The sequence below is a fragment of the Nannospalax galili genome, unplaced genomic scaffold (genome assembly GCF_000622305.1).
Source record: "Nannospalax galili isolate Female #2095 unplaced genomic scaffold, S.galili_v1.0 scaffold278, whole genome shotgun sequence".
In the NCBI taxonomy this organism is placed as follows: Eukaryota; Metazoa; Chordata; class Mammalia; order Rodentia; family Spalacidae; genus Nannospalax; species Nannospalax galili.
In genome coordinates, this window is record NW_008347536.1 from 2,721,116 (window position 1) to 2,743,956 (window position 22,841).

The 22,841-nt window shown below is 43.6% G+C and overlaps 1 protein-coding gene across 2 annotated transcripts in view; it reads left to right on the plus strand.

The window, feature by feature from the left end:
* The window catches only part of Me3 (malic enzyme 3), a 222,268-nt gene that overhangs the window by 148,202 nt on the left and 51,225 nt on the right, over window positions 1-22,841 (plus strand). For both annotated transcript variants that reach the window (XM_008844135.3, XM_008844136.3), the window contains 3 exons: window positions 4,267-4,342; window positions 11,586-11,747; window positions 19,180-19,283. In XM_008844135.3, the coding sequence (XP_008842357.1) occupies window positions 4,267-4,342; window positions 11,586-11,747; window positions 19,180-19,283 (342 nt within the window). The remainder of the gene's footprint in view (window positions 1-4,266; window positions 4,343-11,585; window positions 11,748-19,179; window positions 19,284-22,841) is intronic.

Sequence of the window (22,841 nt, forward strand, 5' to 3'; positions counted from 1 at the left end):
GAGAGATAAACAATGCCTAGCTAGTTTTAGAAAACCAGAGGGAACCATATTAGGCCAACAACCTACTAAAAAGTTATACATACAATCAGATCAAAGAATGTAATATATGTTTAAGCAAAGTTTATCTGAGAGCATTTGGTCTTTGTCCAAGCTCTATTTACATGGCACATGGTAATTAAAAGTACCAGACTGATGGAACTTTGATGTTTAATAGCCATACTTTGAAGCCCATACTAATTTGGTCAGAGGGTGCATAAAGGACAGTTTTTGATCCTTGCCCTCCTAGGTTGACTAATTTCCAGGGGACTATGTCCTGTAACTGCGGTGATTCACCTGTCCTCTTGATCAAGGAGGCCATGGAGACCCCACCAGATGGACCTGAACCAGTGTCCAGTCCACAAAGAGGAGGGTCAACACAGAGGAAACATTTCCCCCATGCTTCCAAGTGAAGCGAACCATGGGCGAGTAGGACCTTTGACTTATCTTCACATAGAAGGAACTGGTAAAAGCAGCCAGGGACTTCTCCCAAGCCCATGTTACCCCTGAGGAACAGATCCTCAAATGACCTTAAGAGTTAAAATAAATTGGTTTATCTGGGGAAACTGTAAGGTCTTAAACACCCAAAAGGAAAGTATAACCAGAGATTAATGGGGTCAATACAATTTTTAAGAGGCCATATGTATAGCTAAAGGCTACATAATAAGAAACAATACCACACAGGAGATACCTTCTTTTGAGTTATTGGCCAGGGCGGCCCAAAAGACTCCCAGACAGTAACCCAGCATAGAACTGGGAAAATGAACAGCAGACCCCAATCTTATCTAAAGGAATATTGACAACTGATTGCTGCTTCTGAGGAACAGCTGATCTTCCTAAAACAAGGATCTCTAGATAGGTTGACTAGATTCCGCAGACAGACAAGCACTAGGGAATGGCTGTGGGTGTCAATAACACAGTGGACAGTAACAGGGATCATAGAGTATATGGGCTCCAGTGTGTGGGAGGGGGGAGGCTATGGGAGGGTGCCATTTGGGATGTGGGTATATAGATGAATAATATTGTGTGGGATGTTCTGTATGATATACACACAAAAAAAATCAACAATTTTTTTAAAAAACTTATAATTGAAGAAGAAACATAAAAATTTACTTCATGTTAAATAGAAGAGATGATAAACATTACCAGTGAAATCTACCTGATGACTTTATACCCATACTCAGGTACTAAGGATCTGAGTGTAACCGACTGTGACTAGTACCAATCAGATACATAGAGATTAATGACACATGTGCAACATCTTAGTGTTAATAGCATTAAAAATGTAGGAAACAGCCAGTGCATGCCTTTAATGCCAGCACTCAGGAGGCAGAGACAGGTGGATCTCTGTGAGTTCAAGGCCAGCCTGGTCTACATCATGAGTTCCAGGACAGCTGGGGTTACAGGGAGACTATGTCTCAAAAGGACCAAAAAAAAAAAAAAAAAGCAATGTAGGAAACAGCATATTTTAAAATGAAATGAAGATCTTCTTTGAGGGGTAAAAACTCATTCAATGTTATGTGTTACAGAGTTTATACTGAGTTCAATACTGTATAACTGTATTAATTCAACTGTGAACCTAAAAATTTACAGCCAGTTTTGAAAGAGATGTACCCTTGCTCTGGAATGTGTTACTGTTAAATGTGTATATGTTAAAGCTGTAATGAAATGCTTCTTCTAAAAACAAAAAAAAGAAACAAAAAGAAATCCACATAATAATGCAAAAAAACAAAGAATCTTTCTGTAGGAAGCAGTATATTTTAAAATGAAATGGAAACTCATTCAGTTTTATATCTTACAGGGTTTATACTGAGTTCAATATTGTGTAACTGTATCGATTCAACTGGAACCTAAAAATTTACAGCCACTTTTGAAAGAGCTGTATGCTTGCTTTGGAAATTGTTATTTAATATGTTAAAGCTGTAACGAAACGCTTTTTCCAATCATGTGGTTATTAAATTAAAAAAAAAAAAGTCAGAAAAGGCTGGGTACAGCATCAAGCGCCTATAATCCCAGCACTAGGGAGGCAGATACAGAGTATACCTGGGACTTGATGTCCAACCAATCTAGTGGAACCTTGCTGCAAAAAAATTAGGCAGAGCTCCTGTTTCCTGTGCCCACTTGAACATGTGAAAGCTTAGCTTCCACTGCTCCTCCAGCCACCTCTGCCACCATTCCTCCATTCCAAGATGGACTGCAATTCCCCTGGAATCAGAGCCTCAGAGGCCAGGCACCATGCAGCAGGGGTTCCCCTGCATAAAGTAGACTCTAATAGGCCACTGTGTGAAGCTGTGAAGGTGAAGCCTGTTTGGCAATGGAGACCCCAAGAAAACATTCATGAGGCCACAGCTCTGAGACATCTGCCAAGAAGACCTGCATGCAGGGAGGAGCACCAGCCTAAGAGAGAGATGTATGTTGCATGCAGCAAAGCTGGAGTCTGAGCCACCTTTTTGAAGTAAAGTCGCAGAAGTTGAACATGGAACTACTAGGTTTGGTATTTGCCCTGCTAGTTTTTGGTCTTGTTTTGGTCCAGTATTCTTTCTCTGTGCCTCTCTTTCTCCCTTTTGGAATGGTAATGTGTTTCACTTCCACTGTATGTTTGGAGTATGTAATTTGTCTTTGATTTTACAGGGGCTTACAATTAAGCAATTTCCTTGAGTCTCAAGAGACTTTGGACTTTTGAATTGTATTGAGACTGATAATGACTATGGGGACTTTTAAGTTTTGACTAAATGCATTTTGCATTTTATATGGTCATGAAAGCCTATGGATGCCAGAGGGTGGAACATGGTGGTTTGAATGAGAATGTTCCCCATAGGCTCCAAGTATTTGGACATTTTGTCCCCAGTTGGTGGTGGTGCTTTTTGAGGTCTTAGAAGGTGTGGCTATCCTGAAGGAAACACATCACTAAGGGTGGGCTTAGAGAGTTCTTAAGCCTTGCCAGATCTGGAGTTGCTCTCTTGTTTCCTGTGCTGCTTGAAGAGATGAGAGCTTAGCTTTCCACTCCTCCTCCAGCCACCTCTGCTGCCATGCCTCCCCACCAAGACAGACTGTAATTCCCCTGGAACAGTAAGCTCAAATAAACTCTTCTTTCTTCTATGAAAAAAAAAAAGAAAACAATTGATGAAAATTCCCAGTGTTGACCTCTGGCCTCCACATGCATGTGCACACATGGGGAGGTGGGGGTGATAGTCTGTGACTGAGTGGTATTTTTGTTGTTTTATTTTGGAAACACAAACATATATGAAATAAGCAGGTCATTACAATGGACATCTGTGTTACTCCGACTTCTGTGGATGCTGGATTTTGTTTCTCTAAATAGTAGTCTTTGTTTTAAGAGAGTGAACTAAACTGAACTCAAAATCCAAGTTCCATCTACCCAAACCAGCAGTAACTGACTTCTAACTGCAACTCATTTTGCCAGTGCCCCTGTGAATGCATGGTTAGCCAATGACTGGGCTGTTTATGTCCAGACTTCAGAGCCCATTCTCGCTTAAGCTCCTTCCTTCAGAATTTGCCCCTTCACTGCCCAGCTGCTCCCCTAACCCCAACTCTGTTCCCTGGCACCTCAAGCTTGTAAGTCTCTGAATTTCTGTTGCTCCAAACTGTTTTCAGCCTGGACTGTGTTCAGATAAAAAGCTGAAATATGCACCTCCTGAGGTTCCTGCCTTCAAAGGTGATGCTCCTCCCCCTTCTGCCTCCATTTGGCCAAACTCCACAAAGTTGTACATTTCATAACATGAACAATAATATATATAGTTTATAAATTGCATCATTGCTACTTACAGAAAGGTTATCCTGCCAAGCTACTGAGTCACTACCAGAATAACAGAGACTTGAGTGTGTGAATTTATGGGGAAAAAGGTTTTAGTCACAGGTCCAAGGATCCAGGCACTACTGTGTGCTCTGCTGTCTAGAGGAAAAACCACAAAGTTGCTGAAGCATCCCATCAGAGAATTCAGGCCCTGAATCTAGAGAGGAAGAGAAGGTGGGATCTTTGGAGAACATGGGCTTCAGGTGGATATGCCTCTTGACCCAATGTACCTCTGGTCCTATGGAGAGAAGGGATGGAGCAGGACTCTCCAAACTGCTGGGGCTTTGGGAAGAGACCCCCTCTTCCCTGCATCTATGGGGAAAACTCAGCAATGCAGCTGATACTTAGACTTGTGTGTTTGCTATTTCTCCTTTGACTGCCTGTTTTCTCTATGTGTGCCTATTTATTTTTCCTAGTGGGCTGTTTATCACCATTCACGACAAAGGCCACATTGCAACTATGCTGAACTCTTGGCCAGAGGACAATATTAAGGTATGATCCTGTTTTCATTGCTACTGTTGGAAGAATCCTTACAGTCCTCATTGGTGTTGTTTCTACCTATAAAATGAACGATTATGACACTAAAGGCTAGATTCTTGGTGTTTTCTCAGGCCCAGATCGCATTCAAGCTATAGCCACACATAAATGCATCACGAACAGAAATTTATATCACATATAGGTGAAATTGTTTTTTGTTATTATTAATGAGTCTCTAGAAACATTTGACACATATGGGGTTCCTGATAAATGTGCAGTTTCTTTAGGGATACAGGAAGAAATCAGACATAGATCCTCTTCTGAAGTAAGGAAATATAACGAACTCAAGACAGACACAAAAGACTAGCCAGGTGGAACCTGATCAGAGCAAAGTGAAGAACAGAATGAACTACAGGTGATCCGAGAGGTGGGATGACTTTCTGTTCAGGGAAATCTGGGATGGCTTAGAGAAGGAAATGACATTGGAACTAGGCCTTAGGTTGAGGGTAGAGTTTGGACACTCTGGGTTGCAGAGATGGGAAGGTAGGTGAGGACCTTCTGCATGAAGGAAAAGGCTTATGATGAGCAGTACTGACACTTGGGTACATGTACCCCAGGTGACACCGCAGGAGTGTATGTGGAGAGTGACAAAGTAAACCTGATTACTGAAGATCAGCTCTACTCAAAACATTTAGGGAGAAAAGGATCAGGTTATAACGTAGAACGCAGTTGTATTAATTTTTAACATAAAGTAAGTGACTCCGTAGAAATTTGTTAGCCTCTAGCTCAATCGCCATCCCCTCCTACCATAGGGACTTCTATGGGAGAATTTGAGGGATCTGGTAACTGAGGCTATTGTTTTGTCTTCACATGAATAAAGCTGATAACTCCTTGGTAAGGGTATTTCTAGCACATGAGTCAAAAGACACTGACCCTAAGCACAGGGTAACTCTCAGGGCCATTGCTCACCTTACCCTGGCTCCCCTAGGAGGCTGTGGTCCTCTACAGTTTTCTCTGCAGAGCCTCTCTCCCTCCTTCCTTGCCAATTAATTCCCTGAGCGCCTTACTCCTCTCCCAAGGTGTCAAATATAGCTACCTCTTACCCACCCCTTAGTTTTCCACCTAAGTCTGGCTCTCTCTGGACAGTGTGAATATTTAAAATCAGAGCAGAAAAAAGGTAGGATGTTGACATGCTGGTCCCAGGTCTGAGCTGCAGCCAAGACTTCGGTGCTGACCATGATGAATAACTCATTCTTCACAACTCCATCTGGGTGTGATTTTGCCCTGTGCATATCCTCCTGGACTCCAGTTATGTGCAGGCCTTGGCCTTGCAGGTTTTAGGCTCAGTCCCAGAAAAGCATGTTTTCAGGGTGTGTCAAGGATGAAACGATAATAAAATCTTGAGGATGTTAAGGGGAACCAGCTTCCTCAGTGGGGAGTTAACTTTGGGCTAACCTGAGTGGGCATGCCGCTGTGGACTTGCACATTAATCTTTTCCTTATGTCCAGACATTTCAACAGTAGAAACCTTGCACATAGTAGGTCCTCAGCAGATGCTTGTTGTGGTGAGTAAACTCAGTCAACAGATGTGTTAAGCACCTTCTATGTACCAGACACTGTACCAGGAGCAGAAGTGGGAGTTCCATTAATATATACATAGTACTTTTATGCAAATTATGAGCAATTAGAAAGAATGAACAAAGGAAACCTCCTCTTTTACTCCAAAAATGAAAAGGTACCCTTTCCTCCAGACTGGCATGAGGGTGGGGGTCAGGGGGTGTTGGTAAGGAACTCAATGGCTGAACTTCAGGTTTCAATTGTTCCCTTATCAGGACACAACTTGCGCAATTGTTATCAGGCCCTCCTACAAGAGAGACAAAATGGAAACTACATGAACCTTGCTGACAAAATCTTTTTGTCACAGTTGATAAACCAGGATATGAATTCAAAATAGAACCTTAGGAGCAAAATAGACACTGACTTAAATAAACATATGTTGAGACCCTTCTAAATATTGAATATTAACTACCAGAGAGATAGTGACAGTGATTGCAGAGGAATAGAAACAGGGCTTTGTGGTCACTCCAGAGGAGGAGGATCTCAAGAAGGCCCCAAAAAGAGAGGCATAAGAGCTCTAAAGAGGCTGTAAGTTGTATAAGCTGCTCTGGGCTGGTGAGTGGCATCTAATTAGCTACATTTGATCACCATTCTGTGAGCTGTGAAAGCTTTCCCTAGGGCTCTGTGATAAAGGTGTGAGGACCAAATTCTGGTTAGAGAGGTTCACCTGAAAGCAAGGAGAGGCTACCACACCTCTGCTGCCTGGCCTCCCTCCCTGTGAGACACCAAGGTAGTCAGTGGAACGCCTGGCACCACCTCCGTCCTTTGTTCCTGACTCACTTTAGAGACTCCAGCCCCAGCTTTGCAACCAGACACAAAGGGTTCTGACCCAGAATCTTCCACTCACCTGCTGTGTGTGCAGACAGCCTTTCAGAAATTTTCTTTCCTGTTGTGAAGATTAATTACATAATGTTTGTAGACACTGAAGGGCACATGAATGAACACTGTCTTCATGGGTGGTGTCAGAGGCAGTTGTCATGCCCATAGTTGTGCAAGGCCTAAGGGCAGCCAGGAAAAGAAGGGTATCTCCTGGGAATGAGAGACCACAAATGGGCAGTCAGATGACATGGCACCCAAACACACTTGATTTGGCCCTCCGTGGTTGTTGAAATTTTTGAATTTATACCCAGTATTTTAAAATCATACTTCACTTGAAGGCTGGAGAGATGGCTGAGCAGTTGCAGAGGACCCAGGTCTGATTCCCAGCACCCATATGGTGGCTAACAACCATCTCCCCTGGCTCCTCTAGGAGGCTCCAGTTCCATGGGATCTGAGGCCTTCTTCTGACTTCTGCAGGCATTTCATGACACAGGTGCACTTACACACATGCAGGCAATACACTCATACACATAAACTAAAAATAATAAATAAAAACATTTAAAATCATATTTCACTTACATAAGTCTCGAAGCACTTGGATTTATGACTTCTCTGAAAAAATTAGGTACTCTGAATATAGAGCTTATAGTTTGGTTTGTAAACTAACTAACTAGGGCTGACTGGATCATCCCCAGCACACCTTAGACCTGCCCCTCTCAAAAGCCTTTCGCTGAAAGTCCCTCCCCCACCTCACTCAAGGTGCCCTTTCAGAGGTTCAGAATGTTCCAAGCTGCAATCTTTCTTGTTTCCTAATGTGTTTCTCCCAGTTGCCATTAAAAGACGAGGTAAAGCCAGGTATGGTGGTATATACCTTTGATCCTAGCACTCAGAGGCAGAAAAGAGTGGATCTCTGTAAGATCCAGGTCAGCCTGGTCTACATGGAAAGTTCTGGGTTAGCTGGGGCTACAGGGAGACCCTGTCTCAAAAAAATAAAAAAGAGGAGGTAAAAAACTCCCTACTTCTGTAGGGAACCTCTGCTCATCACTCACTACCCCTTACATGGCACTTGAGCTAACACAGGGCCTCTTCACGGGCTCTGTGGTCAAAGTGCAGGAAGGACTCCTTCTGAAGCCCCAAGGTGGGTCTTAAAGAAGGGTTGGAGGAGTCTCCATTGCTCAGATGAGCATGAAGGGGTCATCCACTTTTACAGCAGCTAACTGGAGCCCCACAAAAACTACTTTAATCATTCCCAAGGACAGCACCCCCAATGGCCTAACTGCCTCTCACTTAGCTCTGCCTCTGAAAGATTCCACCACCTCTCACATCACCACATCACAGACCAAGCCTCCAACACATCAATCTTTAGGAAACAAATCATACTCAAAGAATACTAAATAAAACTCCAAATGTATCACCACCAGGTGTTTAAGCAGCACCTTAAGAGTCTTGGCACCCACTGTGTGGTAAATGTAACAAGTGCTAATAGTTCAGAGAAAGGAAAGACTTCATTACATTTGTTGAGCTGGAGAATGGGGAGAAGGGCCTTCCAGGAAAGAATACAGAGGAGGAAGAGGAAGATGGAGAGGGAGAGGGAGAAGGAGAGGGACAGGGAGAGGGAGAGGAGAGAGAGAGAGAGAGAGAGAGAGAGAGAGAGAGAGAGAGAGAAATTCCTCTCTGTGACCAGCTGTTTCAAAATAGCCAGATTCCCCATCCTCAATAACCTGGTGGAGATGGGAATCTGCATTAATGAACAGTCTGTGCCTGGGTTTCCTTTGCTGTGGGGCCCTCCATGTCCCTTTCAGCCCACTTACGCCTGGAGACTAGTTTCTTGCTTTTTTTTCCTTAGGCTCTGGGGAGTGTTGGTACCCACCCTAGGGACACTCCAGGTGTCCAAATGGTCTACGCCTAGAAGGCCTCATAGTGAAGAGACCTTTTAACCAGAGGATACAATTGTGTACAGGCCTGTAGCAGATCTTTCAGAAGGAATGTTGGGTTCCAGTGATTGAAGGCTTAATGTCCATAGGGACAATTACACATCACTGAAGGTCTTTGAGCCTGGAAATGACATAATGAAAATGAGCTGTGGACACTGTGACATTGACATTGGATGACAGGAGAGACTAGAAGAAAGAATCAAGAGGCAAGCAGTCTACAAAGCTTTGCAGAGTCAACCATTTGCACAGTTGAACTGAAAAATGGGTGGTAGATGGAGGTGATACATTCCCCCCAGAGAAGCTCAACATGCAGTGCAGTGCTCTGCGACAGTCCTAGGCTGGGAGGCAGCACTGAAGAGTCCCCTCAGCATCTTAGGGTTCTAGGGATAATGCATCAGAGTAGCTGATAGCCCATGTTTAATCTTGTGGTACTTGTTGCTGTTGTGTGACATTCGTGGGGAGATGTGAACAAATATCTATTCAGCCCAAATAGGACACTGATATGATCAAAGAAATCATTTCACCTGTGTACCTTAGTGGACCACTGAGTCCCCCTGGGGAGTATGGTTGAACAGCTACTTACAGGAGCAGGGACAACTCAAAGGCAGTTACCTCCTCTGAGCCCCTTGGCACAACTTGTAGGCAGCTTGGTCAATCAGAGAATCTCCTTTCTCTAGTTTTGTTACTACCTAGAATCCCAGAGAGGGGTCTTGTGAATCTTGTAACTTTCAGGAGCTTCCTAAGCCTTGTATGTTTTGTTTACTTCTGAGTTTTATGGGACTCCCTCCTTCTTCCAGAAGGGAATGTTTTAATTCAGAGCAAACAGCTGCATCACAACTGTCCCCTAAGGATTCCAAGAGAATGGGAACCTGAATAAGCAAGCTTTGGGTTGACAGATAGTAGAGAAATGCACAGGGTTTGGTCCTCCAGAGGCAGCATAAGGGCACAGGCTACAGCTGGAAGAGCTTCCAGGGGGAGATCAGAGGCAAGTACAGGGATCAGGCTGCTAAGGCAGGACAGGACTTGCCAAGAGTACAGGCACTTTATCACAAAGAGATGGAGCAGTAGAAAAAACTCTGAACCAGAAAGCTCAAAGCCCATCTGGAAGGAATCCTGGATTGCTACATACAGAGCAAGGCAACCTTGGCAAGTCACCTAGGCTTTCTAAGATAACTAAAAAGGAAACATCACCCATGGAATTTGGCTGATTCATGACAAATACATGTAGACCATGAAGGTCATGAGCTGCATTTTGCTCACTTGTGTAATGGGGTTAACAGTCTCACCCATTCCTATGTACCCAGGCTGAGGGAGGAAGGAAGTGTGAGATACGGGTTATGAGCACTCTCCATAGAGGTCATAGAGCAATCCGAAAGGGGAATATCATGGTTTTTTTATAAGTCTACTGAGCTCTCTAGAACTCCTTTTAGAATCTTTATACCTGTTTCTACCAAAAGGTAGCAACAGCCCATATGTGCTTTATCCCTCGAGAGACTCATAAGCAGAGGTTAACCTATAGGAGTGAGTTCCCTTTAGCAATCTACTAACCTCTGTTTTCTCCGCATTGGCCTGCTGTACTTGGCCTCTGCCCCAAAGCCAGAATTATTAATAAACATATTCCATCTCTCATTTGGCTATTTAGTTTTTTGTCATTGTTGTTTTTTGTTTGTTTGTTTGTTTGCCTTTTTGAGACAGGGTCTCCTTGTAGTCCCAGCTGTCCTGGAACTCACTATGTAGACCAGGATGACCTTGAACTCACAGAGATCTGCCTGCCTCTGCCTCCCGAGTGCTGGGATTAAAGGCCTGTGCCATCACACCCGACTTGGCTCTTTAGCTTTTTAAGGGAAGGATCCACACTTAATTTTACAGGGGAGCAAACTAAAGCTGCTCTCCCTGGGACATAGCATGGTGTTTTACCAGCAAAGCAGGTACTTCATAAATATGTGTTAAATGAATGAATAAATTAACATTCCCCATAATAACATAGTTGTGTCTATCAGTAGCATCAGCTCCATCGGCATCTGTTAATTTATAGTAAGTAAACCTAGAATTAGCACTGTGTCTAGTACATAGCCCTCAGAGAGCCTTTGCCAAATGCAAAAGGTAATCTTGGGGGCTGGAGAGATGGCTCAGCAATTAGGAGCAAGCACTGTTCTTGCAGAGGATCTGAATTCAGTTCCCAGCAACCACAACTGCTTGTAACTCCAGCCTCAGGGATATCCAAACACCTCTATCCTCCACTGGCACCCGTACTCACATTCACATATCCACACACAGACATACAGAGGCACACACAGACAGACACAAACACACACACACACACACACACACAAATTAAAATAATAAAAATAAATTTTTAAAAAGGTAATTATCTGCCTGATTTCATATGATATAGTGATTCTAGAAAATATTAAAAACTGTTCTTTGCAAATTGTACTTATCACAGGCCGAGAGCGTGCCAAGGAACACGTTCATTGGCCTCAAAACCTTAGGATAGTGTGAACACTTGTTTTTCATTTTCTCCTTTCCTTGCATCCTTCCCTTCCTATCTCTCACCCCAAGTTTCAGGCTGAAGCTGTCTAGTGTCTTCTCTGAGGGAAAATGACTAGATGTGGTTTCTCTGCAGCTGTTTCTGCAGCCTCCACTCCAACTTCACAATGCAGGGCGGGTGGCTCTCTGTCATTTCATCTCAGTGGGGTTTCTAGCCCACTTGCCAGAAAGGACCAGCCACCTGCAGTTGATGAATCCTCTGGCCTTGTCCCAGACAAGCTGCTTGGTCCTCCGCAAAGTTCATGAGCATCCAGCTGTCAGGCCTGACTGGTGGGACATTGAAATGAGCACTGTGTCATGAAGGTGTTTCCCCGATTGGCATTCTGCTCTGTTTTTCAGGCTGTGGTGGTGACTGATGGAGAACGCATACTGGGCTTGGGAGACCTGGGATGCTATGGAATGGGCATCCCTGTGGGCAAGCTGGCCCTGTACACGGCGTGTGGAGGGGTGAACCCACAGCAGTGCCTTCCTGTTCTTCTGGACGTTGGCACCAACAACCAGGTAACAGACTGTCTAGGTCAGGAGCTCTGGGGCCAGAAGGAGGAAAAGAGGAGAGCCCTTTTGTGGGACAATTATATCCACATAGCAATGGGCTGTTTCTTTCCCAGCATCCCCTTGACCAGGGCACTTCTGCAACACAGTAGGGAAGCAGAGGATTTTCCTTTCCCAATGCCTTCCACTTCTGAGTCCCCTCGCTCTTTCCTCTTCCTCCCCTGTTCCCATGATGCCCACTGCTTGGACTTCTTCCTTCTCTTGCTTCCATGACCCCAAGCAGCTTGCATTCCCCATGGAACTGCTCCGCCCATTGGTGGAGGGAACAGCCAATGGCAGTGAGAGTGGTCTGTGTTGTTCAGCATTTTCCAGGCAAGCTGCTTCAGTGGAAGAACTAAAACTCAGAGCATTAAGACCAGAGACTGAAATGTCTGAGATAGAAACTGGGCCAAGCCATGAGTGAGAGAGCCTCCTGCAGAATTCAGGTTGTTTGTAACTGAAGGAACTCAACCCCAAGTCAAGAGTTTGTTCTAGGTATCACCAAGGGATGCTTTCTGCCTGTCTATGATTCTCAGTCCCCTGTCTTTGTTAGAAAACATGTCTAAGATCCCGTTCTCTTTTTCTTCATTCAAAATTGTATGTTTATTGAAACATATTGAAACTATTAAGTTCTGTTTTTTACAAATGAAACAAAGTTTATTTCTATAGAATTATTCTTTGTTGCAGATTATAGGTTTTACTGGCATATATTATTACAAATAATGGGTTCTGTTATGAGATTTTCATACATGTCTGTAATCTACTTTGGAAGAATTCCTTCTTAATATTTAATTTGAGTTTAAGATCAGTGCATGTTCTCCTTTTAAAAAATTAAAAGCCAAAGGCTGGAGAGATGGCTCAGCAGTAAAGAGCACTGGCTGCTCTTCCAGAGGACCTGGGTTCGATTCCCAGCACCCACATGGCAGCTAACAACCATCCATAACTCCAGTTCCAGGAGATCTGACACACTCTTCTGGCCTCTGTGGGCTTTGCATGACTTCAGTACACCTACAGACATGCAGGCAAAACACTCATGCACATAAAATAAAAATAATAATTTTAAGAAATTTAAAAATTAAAATCCAGGGAAATATTAAAAATAAAGTATCAATCATGATGAGTGCTAAATTTTTGCATTTAAGTGTATTTCCTTCTGGCTTTTCCCCCCTCCAAAGGACTTCTAAGAAAACAAATTTGGAGTTATATTGCCTACAGCAATTTTAGTATGCTTTTTGAACTTTATGCCATGAGTTTTCTTTTAAGTTGGTAGCTATTATTTCACAAAATGTCACTTTAAAAGCTGCCTGATGCATCATAATTCACATAAGAAACTCTGCATGTTGGAATATTTAGGTTGTTTTTAGACTTGCTGCAAAGATACATTGTGCTCTGCTACCCATTCTACAGATCAACCTTGTGCTCATCTTCTTAGGGAAAATTCTTAAAAACAGCAATATTGAAACAAATGGAATAGTTAGTTGCTTTTTAGATTCATTGGGGGGTATACACTCATTCCAGGGACTTGGGGCAGTAGGTGGAGACCAGAAGACAACTTCTGTTGTCATTTCTCCTCAAGCACTGACTACCTTGCTTTTTGAGGCAGAGTCTCACACTGGGACTTGGGGCTCACTTATTTACCCAGGCTGGCTGGCCAGTGAGCTTGGGGATCTACCTGTCTGCCTCCCCGAGTGCTGAGACTACAGGTGTGCCTGGCCACACCCAGTTTTTTTTACATGTGGTTGTTAAGGACCAAATTTGGGTCCTCACTTTTCTGTTAAGCAGTTTACTAACTGAGCCATCTCCCCAGACCCTATTTTTTGGATTCTTGGTTCATATTGCCAAAAAGGTAATGGTTATTTGCACTCCACAATGATTTCTTTCAAGAAAACTGCCTTTCTCTTAGATATCATACACCCCCTTTTCTAAACAAGAGTGAGCGCTGTAGTTCCTAGCAAAGAATGCTTCCTCAGGCTTTACCCACAGGTGCCATTAGATTAGGGAGCATCAAGAAGACCATGCTTAAGAGCTGGGAAATCATGGGGTGGGGGTGGAGATACTGGAGAGTGAGGAAAGTGGGCAGATGGGACTAAGAGGCAGAGAGACCCTGGCCCCAGTGCCACCACCAAGCCAGCTGAGTCTCTGCACCTCTTTAGACCTGATCCACCTTCGAGAACAATGAGGAACTGGACCTGAAGTTTCCAGAGCATCTGCGCTTTCTAAAAGCTCTTCCTTTGCACATGCCTCCTCACCAGCCTAGGTAGGACACAAGAGGCTGGGTGGTGCCACAAGCTGTAATAGCTACTTGACAAGGCCATTCCTCAAGTTAAGCTCTGCAATCTTTCCTTCCCTCAGTCACATGCTGGAGTTTATACCAGGCAGCTACTAAAATTGTCCTCAGCCTCAGAGTGCATCTTTGCCTCTGTAGATACATACAGCAAACATTATTTCACTTAATCTTCCGGCGCCTTGTGCTGTGTTAAAAAATGGATTTAATTGAAATGTTCATTCTACCTGTCTCCAAGAATGTAGTCCTAAGCAAGAGCAGGAATAACTTGAGTTTCATTTGGAGCCATTGCACCCGCTCAAGTTGTTGGTTGCCTCTAGCATGTGCATTAGGATCCTTTGTTGTGGAAGGCCCAGCACCCAACACTGTGTCCAAAGGCTCAAGCTGACCACAGTTTGTAACAAACCAAAGAGGTCCAAAAATAAGTGGCACTCATGGACTAGGATCAGGGACCAGTGTAAGCCTCACGTTAACCCTCTGTCACTGCCTTCTTCCTCCACTCCAAGAAACTAAGGTTCAGAGACTTTAATTTGCTCAAGAAAACACTAATTAGAGCCCATCATGCCATCATCCTCTGCGATGTCACACCCCCACCCCCACCCCTGTTGGCATTCTGTTGTTTTATGAGTCAAAATTATCTCTTGACCTTCAGAATTTTTATTACTAAAGTAATTTAGAATATTATTCAAATCCTTAAGCAGCATTTTTCCACAATACTTCATTTGTGTTCTCCTTCCAATATTTATCTATGTGTTTACATAGATGTAGTTATTACCTAGTTGTATAATATGCCTGTAATTTTGTTCTCATTTTTTTCAATTAAGGTTATTTTGTGAACACTTTCTCTTTACTTATTTAATAAAAGTTTATTAAGTGTTTAGTAGGTGTCAGGCACTCTGCTAGGCATGAGGGAGATAAATGAGAGCCAGACCTGGGTGGAATATTCTAGTTGTCAGTGTTTCAACACTGTCACATAATAGATCATTTTAATGAGTCGTGTGTTACATCTACTCAAAGTGTCTGCTTCTCCCCTGAGACTCACTGAGAGCATGAGAATTCAAAGTCCCCAAATGAAGCAATGTGAGGAGGGCAGTGATTTATCTCTCTTCCGATATATTTGCTGTGTCAGTTCCCACACTACAGCTGTTTGTTTAAAACCAGTTTGTTTGCAATGTATTTTCTATGGACTCCTTGAGGTATGTCTTTTGCTCAGAGCAAGCCTGAGCTATAAGAGAGAAAAGTTTGGCCTTGTACCTTTGGTCTCCTACAGCAGTGCAGGTAGAGTACTGCTGTAAGGTGTTCCAGTGTCAAAATAACCAAATCATCAGTGTGTATGTCTCTACAAAAATCTCCTGAGGCAGCAATTTTAATCAGCATCAAAGCACCCCTCTGAGTTTCCTGTTGAAGGAAAACATCTGCTGTCTACAGTCCTGAAACTGAATCACTTTTACCTGCCAACACCAAGGAGGTTTGGAAAAATAAATACATGGAGCAGTGATTGCATAGAGAAGGGACATCCCATGGTTAAGTTCCAAGGGCACAGGGGAAAGAAGCCCCTCTCAGTTATAGCTGTGTGTGGAAGAAACCAAGCACATCAGAGTCACATTGTCCAAGCGGGAAGGGACCAGAAACACCACAACCCCTTCATTTTACATGGGGAAATGGACCCAGAGCAGAAACTGCCTCCCTAAGGTTTAGAGCCAAGGCCTTGTACCCATGCTACTCTGTACCGAGGCCCTTTGGAAACCCCAAGTCTAGCTCTCTGGTTGCCCTCCTGAGCCCTGAGATTCCTCTCCAGGCTGACATCCTGAGCCTCACTTACTTCTCAGATGCTATGTGGTTCTGGAAGCCACTGTGTGGCTAATGAGTATGGCTGCTCCAGGAGACGAACTCTGGTACAAATTGTCAGCAGAGCCAGAAACCTTGGCCTTGTGGAATTGGTAATAAGGGAGTTGGCTGCTGAGCAGGAATTTGCAGTTTCTTCTACCTTGCAAGATTGTCTCTGTGACTAATGACTATTAAGGGTCAGCATGTGGTACCCTCAGAGAATGCTTATGTGAGAATGCCACTGTGGATCTTTGCAGCCCATTCCTGGGCTTACCTGAATTTCCCAAGAAAGGAGCAACAGGCACACCTGCCACCCCAAGGGAAAGGGTGCTATGGCCACAGCCCAGCCTTGGCCCCATGACCTCCCAGCTTCACAGATGCTTTGTATGACGTCTCAGTGTTTCCACTGCTATTCAAGGTAAATATTTTTTGATTGTGAGGTTTATCTTCCAACTTAACTCCGACCCTCAATGATATGTCCAGCAGAGGAAGAAAAACTATTTGTTTTCCATGGTATTTTGTCTCTAAGGAAAGCTTTAGGAAACCAGAACTAGGCAAGCAACCCAGAGGATGTATTCAACCCTCTAGCTCCCACAGCAGAGGAAGATGTTTTGGTTTGCTCTTTGGGGGTAATTTCCTTCACCTAAAATTATAATCATTGACTTACTTAGTTCCAAAGAGAACTTAGAAACTATCTAGCAGAGAGGAAAGAGTTAGTCATCTAATTAATACTTAGGTACTAGGGCACCTTCTGGGCACCAAAGCTTGGAAATGAATAAGTTCAGTCCCACCCTGCTCTGATATCATGTTTGTTCCTCCTACTGATCCCACTGATGGGCTTTGAGACCTTAGACAGCTCACTTTCCCTTTTCAAGCCTCAGAAATTCATTTGGAGGATGTTGAAACAAGGGATTCCCAAGACCTTCTTAACTCCTGCATCTCCTCAGCCCAGTCATGGCACTCAAGCAGCTCCTATCAGTAAGCACATGTTAAAGGCTTGCCATGTACCAACAATGTACCAATCTCTGGGGTGATGTAAATGAAGAATTAACAGACCCTTTCCTCAAGGAAATCACATTATGTGACAGAAATAATTATTATCCCTTTTCAACAGAGGAGAAAAATAAGACAGAAAGAAGTTAAATTTCTTTCCCAAAGCCATGGAGCTAGTTAAGTGACAAGAGTATGGATTCCAACTCAGATCCATCCACCCAAAGCCCAGAAGCCCTTTGACCACACTGAGGGTGCTCATAGGGAGCAGTGGGCCTAACAATGACCTTTCCTCTGCTATACAGCATCTTCTCACCTTAAGATTCCTTCTTCTTACATCAATAAGGATACCAGAATAGCAAATAAAATTTGGAGTATCAGTTAAATTTAAATTTCAGGTAGTCATTTTTTAGCGTAAGTATGCCCCATGCAATACTTGAGACATACTTAACAAACAAACAAACAAAAAACCTTTAATTACTATCTGACATTCAAATTTAACTGGACATCCTGTATTATTACTGCCAATACCACTTTCTGAAAACTTCTCTTCTAAATGCATAGCATGCATATATGAAGAAGTCAGGACTGAGGAGGGCTTCAAGGAGGATTTCTGGGATAGCAAATACCCCCACACCTTGGTGAAGTCATCCTGTGCCCAATCAGTTGCTGAGATACAGAGAAAAATGGAAACTTCTATTGCCATGTTGATCAAGTTAGCCATGGGTCCTGGGGACTCCACTCCCTGCTGATTCACCTCTTTACAGAGGAAACCAAGTCAGCTGAAGACAAGGATACAGCCTTTCCTCTGGTTCCATCCTAGCTTTTCTTGCCCCTAACCCCATATGTAGAACAAGAACCAGAGCACCTGGGCCTTCCTAGTCTCCCAATTCTCTCTCTCTCTCTCTCTCTCTCTCTCTCTCTCTCTCTCTCTGTGTGTGTATGTGTGTGTGTGTGTGTGTGTGTGTGTGTGTGTTTTCATGCAGTTTTATGACCCGTGTAGATTTCTGCACCACCACAGCAGTCAAGCTATGGAACAGGTCCATCATAGAGATACTTCATCCTACCCTTTATAAACACGTCCACATTCCTCCCTTCCTCTCCTTGACTTCTAATGGCTGGTGCTTTGTTCTCGATCTAATAATTTTGTCATTTCAAAAATGTTTCATAGATGCAATCAGGTGGTATGAAGCCTTTGAAGACTGGCTTTCTTTCTCTTGAGATTTGTCTAGGGTGTTGCACGTATCAGTAGTTTGTTCCCTTTTACTGATGAATAGTGGTTCCTGATATGGCTGCACCAGTTTGTTTAATCATATACCCACTAACAAGCATTTGAATTTTTCTAGAGGGATTTTTTTTTTGCTCTTATATATGAAGCTTATATGAATATTGAAATAAATTAATTAACAAACATGTTATGCATGGATTAGTCTACTGATACATAGGTTTATAGATGAAATAGGAAACCCAGTGGGAGAAGCTATTCAAATCAGTGTAGCCACAACAAATGACCCAATAGCATGTGACCGCTGTGATGGCAATTATTGCAGAAGGGTCATCTGACTCAGGCCAAAGGATAAGGTGAGCATCTTCCTTTAACTAAAATTTCTAGTTGCTTGTTCTACAATTGTATCCCCAAGACCAGTGTGAGGCACATGACAGGTGAGATTTCACTGAATGAGTGAATTAATGAATGAATGTTTTCCAAGTTATACTGAAGGCAAGAGCTTTGGATGACACCTCATTCCCCAATCCAGATGGTCCCTAAAGTCAATTATAATGATTATAAAGTAGCAGCAGTCTTGACCCCACAAAGGCCTTTAGCAACTTCTGAGGATATTTTCCATGCTCACAGCTTGAGAATCTGCTGGATTTTAGTGGCTAAAGGCCAGAGGTGCTGCTAAATATCTTATAATGGGCAGGTTAGCTCTCACATGAATTATCCAATCCAAAATGTCTATAGTACTGCTATTTAGAAATCCCGGAATAAATCCAGAGCCTACAGCCAGGGATTAGAGAGGGCTTTATCTGACAGAGGTTTGCTTACCTGAAAGTGTCACATTCCTAAAGTGTGGACTACTACATGGGGGTCCACCCTCAGTCAGGGGCTTAGCCTGTAGACCCATCTGGAGACTACTCCCGGGTAGAGGAAGAGAAACCCAAACTTCCTACTCTCCCATCTCCTACCTCCTGTGTACCTCTCCTCCCACCGTCCCATTAAACCTCTGCATTTGCTTTGGAGAAAATAATAATAAAGCAGAATAGTGGAGCAGTTTCAGTAAATGGTGCTTTCTGTTCCAGGAGCTGCTCAAGGACCCTCTGTACATCGGCCTGAAACACCAGCGTGTGCGAGGGAAGGAGTATGATGACTTGCTGGACGAGTTCATGCAGGCTGTGACAGATAAGTAAGTGGGCCAAGTCCTCTCTTTTGGATAGGGATCTCAAAAGCTACCCTAGCTGAAGTCAACACTGGCTTTGGGTGAATCACAAAAGAGGCTGTGAATGTATGCCTTGAGGGCAGCCTGAAAATTCCAACTTAACTCTTGCACTTGAAAGTCTAGAAACTGAATGGGCCCATTCTCTAGGAAAGTCTTCAAGAAGGCGCTGGGTTGGTATCTGTTCTAGACGGGAACCCTCTTGGTCGAGTGGCTCAGAGTTGTTGCCATGGATAGAAATAGTGCTAGTGCAGTGAAAAAGATGTTGCCCTTGAAATGGCTGTGGAAGGCAGCTTGCCATATTTGTCACCATTTTTCTCTCTTTAGGTCAGAATTGGGGGGAGGGGGTTAGTAAGCCAATGCAGCAGACTTCCCAGACTCTGGGCCTCCTCAATTTATGAGGTGTCCTAGCTTCACTGGGGAGCTTAATACTGACAGCTCCACCCTCCTCCCCTGCTCCCCTGCCATCATGGCCGCCCATTCCCCTGCCACGGCTACTGGAAACACCCTCCACAAACTGGGCAAGCCAGAGTTTTGCCAGCTCAGAGGACCTACAAAGACAAAACAGATCTTTCTCCCTTTGAAAAGTGATAAAATAGTATTCTGGTTCTATGGGATAGCAGGATCCTCAAAAAAGAGGAAACTAATGATGGGGTACAGGATGGGAGCAGAAGTTTGAGTAAGCTAGAGGAGCAAGGATCAAATGCACACTGCAGAAGTTTCGGCTTTGAAGCACAGGACAGGTCCATGGGAAGAGAGTGAAGGCAGAACGGAGCAGGTGGGTAGAGGTGATGGGATGCAATCAGGCTTGGGATTTTTCCAGGCAAGAAAAAAGTTGATAATGTATTCAGGCATATAATTATAATTGTGTGTCAAAGGTCTAGGCTGAGTAAGAAGGGACATACGAATGTAGAGGATCTGGTGTTGGGGGGCACAGAGAAAGTGATTGGATCAACAGACCATAATTCCTGGTGAGATATGAGAGTTGTGTTGGGTCCAAGGTTGAATGAGCTGGTTGAAGGGAGGTGGTGATTGGAAAGTTAGACATTTACAGTTGCAATTACAGAGGAAGTACACCATTAGGATGTGGTCTCCAAAGAAGCTAGTTTACAAGTCAGGTGCATTGATAGAAGCATCTAGAATAGAGGTTGAGTGCCACTTCACTTTTCCCCTTTCAGACCATCCTAAATGCTACCTTCAAGTCTAGACAAAATACACTGAGGGTCATAAATTGCCTAAAGAATTTTCGAAGAACTATAGCTATGACCAGTACAGGGAATGAGATGCTTAATCTGGTGGAGGGAAGACTCAGTGATACCTCTGTCTGTGTCTAGGGTGCGGGACTACTTCTAGACATCTGAAAGCTCTTCTTCTGGAAGAGAACTGAACTTGTTTCTGTATACCCAATGGAGAACCAATTGGAAGAATGCCAATAAAGTCCATTTTAGGCACAAAATAAATGCCACGACGTACTGAACTCTGTGGGGATGAGTTCCCTGTCCCGAAGGAACTCCAGGTTAGGTTGTATGGCTTACTGGTGGTGACTGTGAGTTCAAGCAGCATGTGCTTTTTAATGTGCCTTCTGACGTCTTAAGAACCCTGTGTTGGGGCTGGAGAGTTGGCTCAGTGGTTAAGGGCACTGGCAGCTGTTGCAGAGGACCCAGGTTCTATTCCCAGCACCCACATGATGGCTAACAACCATCCATAACTCCAGTTCCAGAGCATCTGACACCCTCTTCTGACCTCCACAGGCACTGCACAACATGGGTGCACTTCCATACATGCAGTCAATACATTCATACACATTAAAAATAAAAGTAATCAAATATATTTTTTAAAAAAGAACCCTGTGTGGCCAGCAGGATGGGTCTTGTTTTTCACTTTAGTGGATGAGGAAGCTGAGGCCCTGCCTCAACTCACAAAGTGCCTTGCAGCACTGTGAGGTAAACTCAGTCTGCTAATGACATGTGCAGACTGTTTTCTACACTGCTGAGTGACTAGAGAGAAAGGAATGAAATTTTGAGTCTTTGTTTTGCTTCTTTGAGAGTCTCTGTTTTGCTTCCTGTTTCCAGGGCTCACAGCTTGTCTCATGAGTCAGTAGTCATTCTATGATTCCCCAAAGAGAAGTCTCTCTACGTGTGTGAGAAGGTTAAATAAACTAGGATGTAAGAGGCTCTTCAAACCATCATCTAAATCAGTTCACAGTTCCACAGACATACAGGCAGTCCATGGTGAACCTCAGGGAGAGGTATGTGTCAGCCAACAGGAATGTGTCCTTCAACAGAAGGGATGATGTGTTAACTGTTCATTTTGACTTTCTACTGGGCTAGAGCAGATGTTTCTATAGATGCTGTAGGTAAAGAATGAGCTGGTTTCCCCAGGTACTCTTGGGATGTAGTGGCCTCAAGATCCTGGGATGGGGATGAGTCAGAAGCCCTGAAGATAAACAATGTATTTTAAGAAAGAACCTTGGGAAAGCTTGACTCTTGCCTTCAATGTCCTCATTTCTGTCCAACATCCTGCAAATAAAAAGCCTCATCTTCGGGGCTGAAGAGTTGGCTCAGTGGTTAAGATCACTGACTGCTCTTGCAGAGGACTGGGTTTGATTCCCAGCACCCACATGGCAACTAACAACCATCCTAACTCCAGTTCCAGGGGATCCGATGCCCTCTTCTGACCTCCTTGGGCGTTGCATGACACAGGTGCACTTACATACATGCAAGCAATTTTAATTTTTAAAAAAGCTTCTTCTTTTTACATTTCCCTATTGGCATGTCTTAAGACTAGTGCTGGCAAAAATTCACTCTAGCTCACTTGCTATCCTGAAGCTTGGTCACTAGGGAAGACACACTAAGGCGAAGGAATCTCCATTTAAGTCTGTGAACCACGGGCTGGGTATGTACCTCAGTTAGTAAAGTGTTTGTCTAGCATGCATGTGGCCCTGGGTTTGATTTACACCTGTAATCCCAGCACTCAAGAGATGGAGGTAGGAGGATTATAAGTTCAGGGTCATCTTCAGCTTTGAACCAAAATAGAAAGCTGAGAGTGTCCTCCTCAAAGCTGAGATGGACTGACATTCCAAATACTAGCCAGTTTACCTTTCCTCCTCTCTGCTGAATGATGAGACTTGGAACACTGATACTGAGTACCACATCCTGATGTGGCAAGTTCTCCCCGATGGTTTCATTTACATTTCTTATTTCTGTTCCTTACAGGAAAATCTCTATTTTAAACTTGTACCTGGAACCTCAGCTCTATCTGATCATTGATCTGGGTTGGACAGATGTTTGATGTTATCTGGAGCTTCAGCCCTTAGGCAGGCCAGAAAAGGAAACCACTCCCTTTTCCTATAGTTCTCCAAACTCTAAATATATGAATTCTTAAGCTGCTGAGGTTATAGTAAGAATGAAGGAAAATAATAGTGAAAGAAACTCTACAAAAGAAGCCATCCACTTTTTAGCTCCAGGAAAGGAAAGGCCTATTATTTTTTCTTTCTCTGTGCTCAATATCTCTTTTCTCTCTCTCTCT